Source organism: Pieris rapae, chromosome 11 (genome assembly GCF_905147795.1).
Source record: "Pieris rapae chromosome 11, ilPieRapa1.1, whole genome shotgun sequence".
Taxonomy (NCBI): Eukaryota; Metazoa; Arthropoda; class Insecta; order Lepidoptera; family Pieridae; genus Pieris; species Pieris rapae.
The window spans coordinates 2,729,112-2,745,301 of NC_059519.1; the positions used below are offsets into that span (position 1 = coordinate 2,729,112).

The 16,190-nt window shown below is 33.1% G+C and overlaps 2 protein-coding genes across 2 annotated transcripts; one reads left to right on the forward strand and one right to left on the reverse strand.

Annotated features, from left to right (window-relative positions):
- Window positions 1-180: 180 nt before the first annotated feature.
- On the forward strand, window positions 181-2,629 carry LOC110997919 (THO complex subunit 6). The gene is made up of 4 exons (XM_022266297.2): window positions 181-881; window positions 1,157-1,543; window positions 1,949-2,114; window positions 2,292-2,629. Exons 1-4 carry the CDS (start codon window positions 778-780, stop codon window positions 2,610-2,612), a joined length of 978 nt encoding a protein of 325 aa, XP_022121989.2. The 5' UTR covers window positions 181-777; the 3' UTR covers window positions 2,613-2,629.
- A 607-nt stretch (window positions 2,630-3,236) lies between these two features.
- LOC110997916 lies at window positions 3,237-15,533 on the reverse strand. The gene is made up of 5 exons (XM_022266294.2): window positions 15,437-15,533; window positions 6,873-6,949; window positions 6,019-6,465; window positions 4,995-5,215; window positions 3,237-4,284 (listed from the first exon to the last, which is right to left on the reverse strand). Exons 1-5 carry the CDS (start codon window positions 15,465-15,467, stop codon window positions 3,855-3,857), a joined length of 1,206 nt encoding a protein of 401 aa, XP_022121986.2. The 5' UTR covers window positions 15,468-15,533; the 3' UTR covers window positions 3,237-3,854.
- Between the last annotated feature and the right edge of the window lie 657 nt (window positions 15,534-16,190).

Below are 16,190 nucleotides of genomic sequence, written 5' to 3' on the forward strand. Positions count from 1 at the left end.
AAAAGGTGAAAAATTGCGCCTAAGGTAGGAAATGTATATGAAAAAATATCGATATAAATGCACATCTCTTGCATTCCACAGATAAGACGAATCATGATGCATCAGCTGTAATTTCACTATTTAGCTCTGTAGTCTTGCTCGCTTTCCTATTAAACCTTTTAGTTTTGCCATTCCCTTTCGCAAAATCGTCCTAAGTTCTAATGCTGCTATTACCAGGTTGTTTAAGTTAGCTCTATGTGCTCCTATCTAATAAAATATAAATAGGATGAGAGAGGAATAGGATATAAACTTTTATTGAAATGCCTTAAAATATCCTTCCACAGCTAAGAAAAAGAGAATGAGAAAGTTATTAGAGGCACAATTCCTTAAAGTCACTACACCATTCGAAAGGCTTAATATTAGTTTCAAAGGGCCTTTATCGTCCATAATTTCATAACCAAGTTTGAAACTCATTATATTTACTCTTATTAGTTAATATTTAGTCAATTTTTTTGTGATTTTATTCAGTATATACTATACTGTCTGCCTAAGTAGTAAGTTAGTTAGTTGTACTCTATGGTTATATTGTTGTAATATTTTGTTTTTCCTTGATACTTTTGTTTAGTATTAAAAAAGTGTAATTTCAATTTTTGTAGATCCTACTTATTAAATTATTCATAATTCACAATATCATTCGTGAGGTACGATAAATATCTATATACAGGACTTTTTACGATAGTTTGAATCATTGGAGAGAAAGAGTTCCAGACAAGCTTTTATTAAATTTAATATACTAAAATGCTTGACAAAATCTTATACAATACTGTATTATGCCAAAGTTTCTCACCTTGTGGTAAATATTTAGTAGCCGGTAATATATACGGTCAATTAGCAGTTTTTGAGTAAGTAATAACAATATTAAAGAAATATAGTATATATAAGCTAAGGAAGGTTTAGTCATTTGCAAATCATTGTTTTCTTACTATGTTTTGTCTTTATTTTCATAAGAACTTTTTAGGTTATATTATTCATTATGCTCTATACAATAATTAAAACTAATACTTATATTGTTATTGTTTGAATTAAATTTGTAAAGGGCGTCCCTTTCATTGAAATAATCCGCCTGTCATTGAAATATTGCATTTTTAAAATTACAATTACTTGCTTTATTTTTCAGCTTAGATTGTATTTTTAATCCAAACCCAGAGCTACTATCACCAGACTACAATAAAGCTAAACAAATTCATACCCTTGATTCAGGCAAACAAATATGTAGTCTTGTAAGTACTAAAAAGTTTTTAATAGCTGGAACAGTCAATGAAATTTATGGTTGGGATTGGAAATCTGTCCTCAATGTGAAATTATGCAAACCAGCATGGACCATGCGGATAAAATCAGAATCAATAGTACAATGTGATATTAATTGCCTTTGGCTGACTGACAATGAAGAGAGGTTGTACGCGGGCTGTGGTGACAATAAAGTGTATGCTATTAACTTGGAAGATGGTAGCTTGGTACAGACATTAAGTGGACATGACAACTTTGTGCACTGTGTGCATGGCAAGTAAGTATTTTGATATGTTTAATATGCAACACAGAATGTATTTCTTTAGAATAAAAAAACTATATGGAGGAACCATTTACTGTTTTCTTTAAAAAAATTATTTGGAGAAAATACTTGATACTTAATTTTGCAGTCTTATTTATTAAGATGCTGTCTGAATTAGTTTGTGTTGTTTTATTTATTTACTTGCAAGGTCACACTTGAGATATGACAAAATTTAATCTTTAATGAATAGTAAGGATACTTATTATTGTGGGGAAAATTTAGCATATCCTTTGCTGGAACTATAATGCATGTTTTATTTTAATATCATAATTATTTACTTAAAGAAAATATTTAATGCTTTCATTCTTAGTCATATTATTTTTTTATTAGCATCCAATATTTATAATAATTCCCTTACAGTAATACTACACAACTCATTTCCGCTGGTGAAGATGGCTTAGTTCTACTCTGGGATTTGAGAACTAGCAAATGTCAAAATAAAATAGAACCATATAAGAATAGTAAAGTTGCTAGACCTGATGTGGGCAAGTGGGTTGGTGCAGCATCACTAAGTGATGATTGGCTTGTGAGTACCAAAGCTTCAATACCATTTTAATATCAATTGTATTACTTTTGTAAAAAAACTTACATATATATAAAAAATTGATTAGTTGTGATTAGCTGATGTAACCAGAAATCCCGTCAATATTCAGAAATCTATGTTTATTTAACCAATTACTTTTATTATTAATTTAATTTTTAGGTATGTGGCGGAGGCCCACGTCTTGCGTTATGGCATCTACGCTCTTTGGACGCTGTTACAGTCTTCGATATCCCCGATCATGGCATTCATGTGGCGTCTTTCCTTGACGATTGTGTTCTAGCGGGAGGAACGGCCCAACATCTTTATCAGCTCAGCTACTCTGGAGATGTTAGAGTTGAACTGCCTGTGTCTTCAACAACCGTGTACTCTGCCATTGTACGGACAAGCCCAAATAAAGTTATATCCATTGCTGGTTCTAGTACGGACATTGATCTGTGTACTTCGTTTAATTATAGGGATCAAGTGTTACATTTTAGATGATTAAATGATTTTGCCTATTTTTGCATTTTTATAACCTAATTATTGTTTTTTTAAATTTCGCGAGGAGTTTAATAAGAAGCTGATGTACTAGGATACTTAACTTATCAATACACAAGGAGTCGCGGGCTTAGTTAGTGGTTTATGTAATTTGTTCAATTATACAAAAAAAAACATTTAATTTATATGAAAATGGGCAGAAGGTTGATGCTAATGTGACAACGCCGCCCATAGAAACTCACACAAGTGCGCTGTCCGGCTTTGAAGAATTGGTGCTAATGTAGAATGTCATTGTTATATATAGCGAAAAAGTATAACTTACCTCTAATAACGTATTTTATAGTATTAATAGTTAAAAGAAGAAATCTTAAAGCAGTGTCACCCTAGTGCTTAAGCGCATGGTAACTATGTTGTTGCGAGTTCACCTCTGTGCACAAATAAATTAACCCTAACTGGAAGAAACCGACACATCTTAAAAATGGATATGTAGCCAGACTCAGCTCTCATTTTCTTGCATAATATAGAATCAAAATTATTTGAAATTCGAATTCGGTCGATTTCGTTGGTAGCAGCTAGAGAGAAATTAAACTATATTATAACATAAAAATAATTTTATAAAATCTGTATCAGAGTAGTATTACAAGTCTGTAAGGTTTGTTGACGTGAAACCGAACCCAAAAATAGACAACTATTCAAATAAAACGCATTTATTTAACAAAATAGAAGAATTATTCATTTTTTAAACGGTTTTATGTCATAGATTAACTATACTTCTAATAATTATACTTCATAGAATATGCACATTTAAATACTTATGTATTATAAGTGTCATAAATTAAAACAGGTAATTGAAGCGGCGATTTAGTTTTTGTACTTTACAAAGTACCTACAGATTTTTGCAGGAAAGCTTTATATGTAATTGTTTTATCGGGTCCATGGTAAAAGGACTATTTATAAATAGTACATTTTCTCCTGGTCTACTGTCCACTGTAAACTATTTGTTCGTAAATCTATCTAGATAAAACAAAGTCGGGCTAGTTACGACTTTTAAAACTCCGATTTTTTATGAAATTATGTAACAAAAACTGACTTAAAAAAAACTTTATATAAAAATATAGGGAACTAAAGACTTTTCCCATAGTCAAAGACAAGAATAACTTTATAGATATTTTTTTAATTTAGCTAAAAGATATCACTTAATTCATTAAATGTTTGGAGGAACGATATACGCCATGCCACCTTGTTTTATATAAATCCGTTTCCAGTTAAGGCAGCAGGAATAAACCCTTCACTTCCATCGCTTTTTCTAACATAAAACCACTCTGAGTCCACATCACTTTCACCCAATCCCGGAACCAACGTAACCACATCACCCTTACACACAGTCAACGTTTTATTCAATACGCATCCAACGTAATCACTGTTTACAACTAATAACATTTGTCTTGTAAAATCTTTATCGATTCTTATATCGGACACAGATTTTGTTTTTAGGTATAAAGTATCAAAGTCTTTTTCTGCGCAGGAGCTTCTATATCGCCTGCGTTTGTAGTTACATTCTGAACGAGTTCTGCCACGTATTTGCTCTTTCTCTGTGTCTGTGAGATTCCCGCATGGCTGAGGGTACAAGTCAGTGCTGCTCTCCCAACATGGAGTTTTCTTTTGAAGGGAGCTCCTAAAACACATAACTAATTATTATTTAATTTAAACTTCGCGTTCAAAAAGTAAACGCAAGGGAATTTCTTCTGACCCAAAGACTTATTACTGTTGGGTCTTAAAATTATTGTTTCACTACTCTATTGCAGTCGTTGCTATAAAAATAAATTTTTAATTTGAGACAAGGCAAAATCTTCTTGTTTGAGAAAAAACCATAACTTTCCGTTTTTTTCGGGGTGTATGGAACTCCCCTTCACATTTTCAGTATAATATAAAATGTGAGGCTTAGTATTGTTATTTGATAATTACTCAGGTGACCTGATGTTAAATGATACCTATGGTCTTTTAAGATTTAGTAATATTTGATCTTGAAGGATCCTAAGTCGTATTGGTTTAGAAACACCTCGACGGGCAGCTGGTTCCACAAAGCGATGGCGCGCGGCTAAAATTGCTATTAAAAACTCTCAGTTGTGGAACTACGGAATTCAAGGTGATGAGGAGGAATTTCATATTCTGCCTCGACGTCCAATGATGATAGTCAGCTGGAGGCATAATATATGCAAAGTTTTGCGTTCTTTGGGTTAAACTGGACTAAATTTGTCAACGCCAGACCGATCACTTTAGAGTTTAGACACACAAAATAATTATCGTCAGCTGTTTTCTTTTGGTTTAAGGTAAAGCATTATTAAATAAATCATATTTTTATTTAGAACAAACAGTATTCTATACCTTGAGGGTAATATACCCAAGGGAAGACAGGCGGTATATAACACGTAGCCTTCATCGCCGTGTGGCGTTTGCGTATACAACCACTGTTGGTTTTTAAAGACTGCGTTGACCACCGTCCCCAAAGGCAACGACAACTCTCGTTGAAGATTTTTCTGGGTTTGGTATAAGGTGGTAGGGAACGCGATCACCACTGGTATGTTCCCTGGACGTTCTAATGTTGCCTGCCGGAAATATCAAAGCTTTAAGACATATAATCTTTATGTTTCCAAATCAAATCATTTACTCCAATTAGAAAACCTAAAATGGCATGAACATTAACTAAAATATAAAGATGATTCTAGTTGGCCCTTCCAAAAAGAAGTTGCGTCTGGAGAAGAATGGGCAAGAAACCCCTTCCTACAGTTGTGTTGTTTTTGTTGTGTTTGTTTCTTTATTTATTATCCCATTCGGTATCATCGTAGATTGATAAATTTGAAATGCAAAAAATACTTTGAATACTTATATGTAGTAGCTTAAGAAGAAACAAAGCTTACGTAATATTTGCCCTAAAATATCATTTGATTTCTGAGAAAATTCTTGCACGAATACCACAAGCATATTGTACGAAAATTTGGTTTAAATTACATGGGATAACCTGTACCCTCGTTAACCGCAAAACGTTATTAAAATCCATCGATATTTCGCAAATTACATACAATTTAGGGTTTGCTTAAAGTCAAAACAGAGATTAATTTAAATTGATTTTTAAACAAAACGAACTACTTTTATGTTTTTTATGTGTTTTTTTTACCTAAAATTATTTTTTGTTTATTTAATGATTAATTTACGGTTTATTAAATAAAAAAATAACCCAGTTTAGTTTATTTTTTGATCTATTTTAGTTCCTTGATATTTATAGCGTCTGGTGAATAACCTTATGGCCTTGGCCTCCTAAATGATAAATCAAAATATTTCGTTATGTTCGGTATTGAAGACTGTATATAAAACTCATAAAAACTAACACTGTTCTAATATGTACGCATACCTCACTTAAAAAGCTGTCCAAATCTTTTATATCGTACCCAAACTTGGGGTGTTTCTTCTTTCTCCTGTGTCTGTGTCTATGTTTCTTCCTTACATATTCTGTTTCATCACTGGAATCTGAACATGAATATAGTCCATTGAATTCATCACATGCACTCTTGAATCTGCGATTCGTCCAATCATTTTTCAGTCTCTCTCTACTTTTTCTATCTTTTTCCTCTGTGTATATAGACTTTTCGCTATGGATTTTCTTATCTATATTCTCTTTTAGCACCCACGTGAGAGATATTTTTGATTTGTGCCTGTGTGGAAGCGGCGTGGAGTGCCATAGACCCATATCACCAATTTCAGCGTACTCCGCTTCAGAAAAATTGCTACTTGTATTGGTGATGTTGCAATTTGCTAATAGATCTATCACTTCGTGTACTGGGGTCGGGGTGGATGGAACCTATAAAAAACATGTATTAAAGTTATGTGAAACATAAATATGCGTGGTAAGAGCATGAAGGTTGATTTAATAGTATTTGATTGAGAAGATTATTTTTACTGACACTTAAATACACTATATACAGAAAAATGCGTAATGATGGCAGACCTTTTTTGCTATTCACGAATTCAAGAATTTACTTTTTAAAAACACGAAATGCGCTGTTCAAGTTGCGCGAAAAACGATAGGTATTTATTTACTATTTGAATCGTCTCGAACTAATATATTATTGAATATACATAATAATCGAATTAGCCAATACATATATATGATTTTTGATAATGAATGGCAATAAATGCATATCTCGTTACAATGAATAGGTTTTATGTTTAACTAAGAAAATTGTTTAAGTGACAAATAAAACTCACCTCGTTTTGTTGTTCGTCATTTTGTAATCCCTCGTCATTCACACTGTAAGGGGGTGGGAGATCTTTTGACAATATTTCTGAAAGTATATAATATTGTTATTACCTTTTTTATAAAAAACAAGGTATTATTTTTAAAGAACTACTAGAATGATGCCAACATAAATGTTTCGAATCGATTTCTCTACACTATAAATCTTCTACAAAGGGATACAATCAATAAAATGAAACACAACACCGTCGGATATGATTAATGAGTTATTACCATGTTCAACTGAGCGAATTATTGGGCATAAACAATTATAAACAATGAGCCGATCGAACAATGTAGCCACCGAACTACGAGTGCGGTCATGACTTGAGACCGCCTACCGTCGCGCTTGGAAGCAAGTTCGAAACTGGCAGAGATCCTTTCCAAGCTAAATTATTGTCTTGATATATATATATTGGAGATTTATTTGTCAGCTACGAAAGCGTAGAGGTGAATATTTTTCGTAGCGAAATTAAACATTTAGAACTTTTGTAGCTATATATTTGAAAAGTTCAATTACTTGACACGTCACATTGCTAAAGTATATAAAATTAATTCAATTATTATCATTACGTTGTAGGCTTTTTTGCACATTCAGCGAATAATAGCTCCCTTATCGGCTTAAACAATTCCATTGCAGCATTTATTAACATTTTATGTCTATCGTAATGTCTGTATCAATTTATTAGGTTAACTGTAAGACGGATAAGAACAAATTCTCGTCTATAACAGTCTATCTGCTAATATGGTACTTCCATAATTGGATCTTAAAAAATCATCGCGATTTCTCACGAGGCGGTTTGAGAATACGCACGCTAAATGCCTTGAGGCTCGCCATTCGACAGTGCCTCGGTCACGAATCATTCATTATACTTCACTTTCTTAATTTAGATATACGAGCGTAACAATATGTTATTGCGGTTCAAAGGTCGTTCATTATCAACGATCGATATTGTCTGACCAGTATGAAAAAATTGCCTTGCTTTACTGATAGCATTTAATAGGTACAGAACATGAATATAGGATACGTCTAAGTATTAAATGCGTACATATTAGAATTGTTTTTGTGTTCTGTTCATTTGTTCAATGATTTTCATATTTAAATTAAAGAATATCTGACAGAAGTTGTTAGGATCTGACTTGAAGAAAATTGCTATATATATAACATGTTTATAACTTTACCATCTAATTAATAAATAGCCTATTTTTAAAATATTAGAATTTATACTCTACTATACAGAGCCTTTTTAGTTATATTTTCAAAAACTTACGCGTGTACCACTAATTAGCAAAGTATATGAGGTACATGGTTTGCTAGACATAAATGTAGTAATGAGTACCGGTGCTAAAAGGTAGTCTAAACATTCCACTTGACGCTTTTAAATTAGATCGCATTCAACACCTGCGTTTGAACAAAGAAGTTTTTGACTAGTCTATAGTTTAAAGTACAATAGTTTTATTGGGGGAATAAAAAAGTTTTACGAGGATAAAATCCTGCTTTATGTGCTTTTGTCGTTATAACAACTACTTTAGCTAATGGACCTCTCCATTACGTTACTAATAATAAAAAAAATATTTAATCTAATTTTAAATTGTAATATATTCTATATATAAAACAATGCAAATATGGTCTAGGCTCCGAATATGATTTTGTCCCATTCGGTGTCAAGACCCTTGGTCCGTCGGGTCCTAGCGCTATAAGGCTTTTTAAGGAAATCGCAAAAAGGTTAGTGGACATCACAGGAGACCGAAGAGCTGTCAGCTATCTCGGAAATAGAATTAGTTGCAATTCAATAATATATTTTTAAAAGTTAGTAATTGTTTTTTGTTATATTAATTGCTAGCTGTAGGATTACTTTACATACGTTAATTATATTAGGTTACATGAATACATTATTTCCCTTCTATATTTAATCAAAAGTGTTTTATATCAAAAGTTCTTAATAAAAATATACAAACGGTAAAAGTATACAATATGAAATATTTTCTCTTTGAATGTAATCTCAGCTGCTATGCTGCATCTTAATCTATATTGAAATCGTAATGCGAATATAATTACGCAAAGTTGATATTTTTATGTGCTCTAGCTTGTTTCTTATCACTTTATTATGAGTAATTAAAATCTATTGGTTTTCGAAGACTGCCGCCCAAGTAACTCGTTAATAACTTTGTACACATGGAATTACTTTGTCGATGTTAAAAATATTACTTTGGACTTCATAATTGATTCGTCTCTTTCACTGTACCAACCGCACGCGAAATAATTATACTTAAACGATAATAGCAAATAGAGTATTCTCAAATTTCGATAATGTTTTGCGAGTTACTTTTAAGATGACGCCTTAATATACCGGCGACACCAAGATTGGTGCTTTTTCACACACCGCATGAGTATTGGGATGATACTGGTACTATTAAGTATAGACAGGAAAGTATTATTAAGGAAACATTGTTTATTTTTTGTAGTTATAATTCTTGTTATTGAATGTACTACTATTAAGAAATGTAAACGATTTGCATCACTATATTTTAGATATGGAGATAACACGAGCTGACAATGGGGTTTTAATTGTATAAATAACACGAAAGGTAAGGATTTAGATTCGCCGGAAACCCAATAAATATATTTAATTACTTTTTATATACGGAACATGATTTGTATGTATTTCGTTCGGAGAAATTGGAAAATGATACGTATTGGTTATCCGCGACAATCGACACCACAATAATCCCGCTATTCGCTAAAACTCTTGCTCGTGTCACGTCGCCACAACGCCTCTCATTTCACGCTTTTATTATTTCATTTAAATTTTTATTGCTGTAAGTGTAGTTTATTACCATTATGTAATGTTTTTGGAAATAAAATGAGCGTTTTATTATTACATTGTACTCTTAATGAGTTATATGTTTCAAGACTGTTTTGTTACATTCATAATGAGTTTAAGAATGCTTACATAATGCCTAGTGAATATCATCCAACTTGTAGCCATAAAAATATTATGGCATTTTATCCAGGGATCCGAGGTTTGGTGGTACCCCGTGTCAATAAACACAGAAAGGGAAAAAAGACAACAAAATTAAATTAAAAAAATGGGTTATGTATATCTCCATTTTGAACACTATTTCCTGATAAAGATCCTTTCGAAAGGGTTGATCTATAAAATGTAACAAAGGATATCAAAATATTTACAATACCAAAAGGAAAAAGTATCGGTATGCCAGGAACGCGCCCTACGGAAGGGAATGCGAAGGATTCACGACTGCCGAAAACGTGCGTACGAGTGACACACCGTGACACGCTGTGTGCACGCGCCCATTGTTGTGTCAAATTATAATTTTTATGGCGCGAAATATTTTGGAAGTTTGGATAAAATATACAAGTAACCAGAAGCATAAAATTTTTCGGGATATAGGCGATATATCCGTAACAGAAAACCTATTTCATAACGCGAAAGTAGCTTTCTTTCGAATTTTATAAATAATTACAACATAAGAATGTAAGTAGGTTACTTATAAAAATTAAATTTTCCTTACAAGAAATTCGTGTATAAGCAAAAAATATATTGGCCACCTCATGAGGGCAGGGGTCAACCCACCCACTCCCACGCATCTTAACTAAGATCATTATCAAAAAATTATAAAGTTAAGCCCATAGACGATTTGTTAGTAACGCCTTCATCAGATACAAGATACATGTGAACGTAATAATCACTCCTACATTGCCATATTACATACGAAATTAATTAATTTTTGTTTGTGTAACGTGGGTAATGTGATTACCTATCATTTTATATACATAATAATTATAGGATCTTTTGGATTTTGTCTAAGAATTTATTTACGAAGATACGTTAGTTGCATCCTAATACTGGTCATTCTACTCTAGAGCTACTCAAGAGCTATACTGTCGCTTTCTTTAGCATTGTGTTAGTTCTTTTTCGAAGAATGATTTAGCAGTTCTCATGAATAGTTTAAAATAATAGTAAAAAAAATATGATGCTATTTTATTTATTTATAAGTTCTGTTAATCGGGGTTAAAAATCTGAACTTGTAACGAAAGACTTACGTTTTGGCTCAAATTTGGCTTAAAGCCATAGCCAGCATCAGAGTACTTGGCGTTGACATATCGAATGACGTTCTGTTTCGCGGTCATTTGGAAAGGGACAGGCTAAAAGCCTCCTAAAAGGTTGGTGTGCTCAGCAAGTCAAGACGGTATTTCACTCCGGGCAACCGCTTGCATCTGTATACAATGTAAATTCGGACCCACATAGAGTACTGTTCGCACCTCTGGACGGGGGCCCCCTAGTACCAAATCCTTCCACTTGATTCGAATCTTCGACGACCAATGCTTCTCCGAGCGGCTTGATCCTTTGGTTTTGCGTAGAGATGTGGGGTCACTCTGCATCTTTTACCGCATTTACCATGAAGAGTGTTCGGATTAATACCTGCAGCTAAGTTTCATCATCGGACGTCGAGGCAGGATACAAAATTCCACCCGTATCACCTCGACACACAACTGAGCGTTTTTCTGGGCAGTTTTTGCCGCGCACCACCACTTTGTGGAACCAGCTGCCCACTGAAGTATTTCCGAACCAATTCGACTTAGGGTCCTTCAAGAAAAGAGTGTACCAATTCCTAAAAGGCCGGCAACGCACTCGGGAGCCCTTACTTAACATCAGTGAGCCTCCACGAGCACGGTTACCCCCTTGTTCTATAAAAAAAAATTAGACATACATTTTTTTCATCAATAGTCTACGTTTCTACATCAAAATATTTATCTTAGCTCTAATTGCGCAGGTATATTAGGATGCAATCAGTGATAAGTGCGAAAGAGTTCATGATTGCAAAGCTGGTCGGGACTGGTAGGGCCCGAGATGAAATTAAGGGTGCTCTCGATAATTGTGCCGTGGGAATGAACCGATGCGTAAGCGATAGCACGAAAGTAATAAAAGTATATTTTAGAAGTTCCCGAAGTCCTTGAGGAATTTTATATTGTTTTAAATGTTGCACCAGCGTCTATATAAATGAGTTGGGCAGAAATATACATAAAATTGGCTTTAGAATTCAATTTGTCATAATATGACACTGTTCCTGAATGGTTTCATAATGGATCAGGATAGGATTTTGGGATAAGTGATACATGTACATTAAAACAATAAATGTGAAGATGTATGAAAAATTCAAAAGAAATTATACCTAAGTCTTATTAGGTGTGTAATTTTTAAAAACTGATTTTGCGAACCCTCCCAATTTTATATACGAGTCAGCAAGAACAAGACACGCAAATGCAATCCATGAAATAGTAACTCGTTCTGTACTGAGTACGTCGAAAACTTATCAACATTAAGATTGAAAAACATTTTTCTCGCACAGGCGATGAAGAGCTATCCAAGAAGACAATTTTTGTCAGACGAATTAATTTGATGTTATCTTAGTTTACCTTCTAATTACTTATTTTTGGTTATGTTTTATTTGTCTTGTGGTATCCAGTATCTAGAAACTGACCTCTGATCAATTTTGGTAATTTATATGGTCTTAAATAAAACGTTATTTTCCGAGCTCTGTATAGATTTCTAAATAGTAGATGAAAGGGAATCTTGCGGTCAGTGGAACACTTTCAAGTGTCGCAAATCTCCGCACTGTGACGAATAAGTAATGATATTTGAATTAGACATGGATCAGCCTCCGACTGACAGCTAGATACAAATAAATTCGCCAAGCATTCTACTTACAAGTTATTTAAGGTCTTGGTTTGGCTATTAAATTCTAAACCGGAACATTATTGTTAAATTGTCTTTATTTACGGGGGAAAATCACAATAGAAATAAAATGATTAGCATTTTTTATAGTTTACCGTTTCGTATTTAAAGTCGTATTTTAGAACGGCCTGGATGGATGGATGACAATACACCTGTGCCTGGTGTCATAAAATTTAATGAAGTAGTTTCCAGAAGACGTTTTTAACTCAAATGCGACATACATTACAGAAAATCTTACGTTACTATACTTTAAATTTATGGCTAAAAAAATCAATGGTTATGCGCAAAAAATAATAAAATTCGCACAGGTATTCAAGCCGTTTATATATTGATATTATTGATTATAATTTGAAAGGGCTATAGCATTGCGTACTAATTTAAGTCTTTAGCAATGAGAGCCAAAATAATTTAACAAAACATGGTAAGACTTCCAAACAATTTTTACTAGCAGTTTCTTGTGTTAAATTCTATCTATAGCCCCGGTATACGTGTTTAGCAAAAATATTTACCGTCTGGAATGCGAGCTAGCTACAAGTATGCTATACAAATCGGAAAATCGATTTTTAACACATAATTTTAGATTTGCAACCATCTATCACATAAAGTATCAAGTATTGCACATTATTTAAGATGTTAACAATGCATGTTTAACTATTTATTTTATAGAAGCTTTTTGTTTATACAATTATTTATTTAGAAGAATTTGAGGTATTTAGTTTGAAGTCTTACGAGGAACTTAATGTTAATTAGATTAATTTAAAGTCCAAATAGGTAGGTCCATCTTGTTGATGATGTCACAATTTTCGTTATTGTTTTTGCTTTAATTCCTGTATTGCAAATAACGTTAACCAAAAGTGATCGATGCTGTTAGTATCAATCAATAACAAAACAATATAAACCCATATTTCACGAATATATGGAAAGAGTGCATGAAATAATTTATTTGAGCGAAATCTTTAAATGGTAAGTAAATTGTTGGAGTTACGAAAATAATAAATGATATAAATCTTCACACGCAGAATTCCGATCTTTGCAGAAAACTTGAACGTGGAAAAATGTACGGTCAAGAGTGCACTTATGAAATGGATAAAAATTATTTATTTGTGGGCGCAATTAGCTGGGCGTGGAGTCTGCGCCGGCGACCTACGACCCAGCCGGTCCGACGCCACAGCATAACTTTCGTATAGTAAAACTACATTTTCGATAATTTAGATCATCCTCTAATGAATTAACATGACACGTCATATACATATATTTCTCAGGACTCTGTTAGGGTGAAATCATTGTAAGTTTTACGGTATGTTACGTAAAAGTTATTTTCACTAGGAACAAGAACTTTTCCGGTTAAATACTGTAATTATTTTAAGGAATTAAGAATTAAGTTTGTTTATGGAAGAGCTGGCAACCCTGACACTGGTATTTTTTACTTAAAAGGGTTTCTAGATCTTACACCTAGGAATGAAAATGATCTTACTTAAAGCGAATAAAAACTTTTTTTTCCTTTGCTTTAGTCCCTCTTCTCTAATACTGAGTTTTATTGGGTAACAAACTGCCAGTGCTATAGTTATAGAGTTGTATATCTTTAAGTATTACTTTTTAAATTGTAGCAATTGAATTACTGTTTTGTATCCACTGTAACATACTTGTCCTCACCCTGGCCGGCGAAAGAATTCCAAAATTGACTTACACCTTTAAATTATCTTGCGATCACGAACTCACCTACTTTTTGTTACAAACGGGTTTCTTAACGTCAGAAAATTTAAATTAATAAATGCAAATGACTATGTTTTAAATTAATTAGGTACCCAGATGTACATATACAAAGATCTTTATTTGTTTTAAGTAAAATTAACTCCCAGAAGACCGTGGGATACGTCTTATTAATAATGTTGATAGACTCAAAGATAAAAGTAATGCAAAATATCTGGCATTTTTGTGCTTGTTTGAATTGTTACTACTTTTGTTTGACAAACTACATTTTTGTAAAGATATCTGTGGATATTTCAGTTTTAATTTATCATAAAGATTGCTTTTGGATACATACATACATATCTAAAATAAATGTTTATAAATGTATAATAATCAAATTAAAGACGTAACAATTTTCAGATTTGATACAATGTTCGGATCATTAAAATCTTTAATTATAAGGTTGGGTTTTATCATAATATATTGTATTAGCCGAAATTATTTAGAGGTTTCTTTTTGAAAAACTAAAGCATATAATTATGAGACAATAAAGAGAATTTATTAGCAATAGTGCTAATTGACACTTTTCCAGGAAGGCAAAGAACCTATCCCTAGTATTGCATTCCAAAGCCGCTTTAACGGCTATTAACGCATATGACGTATAATCTGAAGGTGCTGATTTCAATTCCCAGGAGTAAATGGTAAGTACAGTATTAATTAATTTACATTTAAAAAATATCAGAGTAGGTTATAATACATTTAAAATAGTAGAATTGTAGTAGAATATTACCGCAATAGAATTTGGCATAGAACGGTGAATTTTTGGCAATCACGCTTTGGAATACCTACCTCTTTTCATATCACGTATGACGTTGTTTGTCCGTCCATTGAATCATTTGGTAGAGCAATTACATTGTCTTGTTTTAATAAAGAAATTCTGAGCATGACTTCAATGCTTGCAATAAATAAAATATGTAAAATTATTAATTTCTGTTTGCTACTAAATTAATCCTATTCCAGTCTAGAAGCAATAAAATTTGTGTCAACAATGTAGCTATGGAGTCAAAAATTAAAAAAAAATGACTTACTCTCACGTAGCTTCTGCAGAAACCTCTTCATATCTGAGCAGGTGCTATTTGGCACGCGCCTGAAGCACTAATGCGACGGCTGCAGCGTCACGCTCTGATGACGAGGGTACGTCACGGACCACGAGGTGCACAAACTTGCAAAGGGCGTTACTCATACATTAGTCACAAGCTTTGAAAGTATTAGTACTGAATCAAGGCCTTTCTCACTAATTTGCAAATGTCCTTAAAGAGAATTTAAAACAAATGCAGCGTCATCTTTTGGTACGCTACTGGTGATTAAGCGTGCGGTTCTGGACTCTGTAGTCATGCGTACGAATTAAATTTCGCAAGGAAATCGACAAATTTTCCAACCAAAGGCCTGTGCTAACAGAAAGCTATGATCTGCTGCTTATTTAAGATTGTAAAAGACGAAAGAAGGCTCATATGAAGCGTTTAAGGACCAGTAGATTGTTAAAGTACTTTGCTACTGGTACTCATTGAGGTTGTTAAAGTTATCGATATCGAGTTTTCTTTGTTCACAGCCAGCATTGTTAAATAAGTACCTAAATAAAGCACACGTCTTATAAGGAGAAGGCAAAATGTTCGGGATGTGTGGGCGGAAGCGCGCTCCACAAAGCACGACGACCGATGAGACTTCGTGCGATATGCTACACTTCTTTTAACAACTGTTCTGATTTTATCTAAACTAAAAATAAGTTGAAAAAATAAAAAGCAGGCGTCATCAAAGTTTTTATCTATATTTTGTAACGTCAAT

Bases quoted from the DNA above. Each gene is read 5' to 3' on its own strand.
- LOC110997919 (XM_022266297.2), top strand. From the start codon at position 778: ATGCTTGACAAAATCTTATACAATACTGTATTATGCCAAAGTTTCTCA. The intron at 1,544-1,948 runs GTAAGTATTTTG...ATTCCCTTACAG, and splicing joins GTGCACTGTGTGCATGGCAA to TAATACTACACAACTCATTT. The intron at 2,115-2,291 runs GTGAGTACCAAA...TTTAATTTTTAG, and splicing joins CACTAAGTGATGATTGGCTT to GTATGTGGCGGAGGCCCACG.
- LOC110997916 (XM_022266294.2), bottom strand. From the start codon at position 15,467: ATGAAGAGGTTTCTGCAGAAGCTACGTGAGA. The intron at 5,216-6,018 runs GTATGCGTACAT...TATTTCCGGCAG, and splicing joins TGGACAGCTTTTTAAGTGAG to GCAACATTAGAACGTCCAGG. The intron at 4,285-4,994 runs GTATAGAATACT...TATGTGTTTTAG, and splicing joins TTGGGTATATTACCCTCAAG to GAGCTCCCTTCAAAAGAAAA.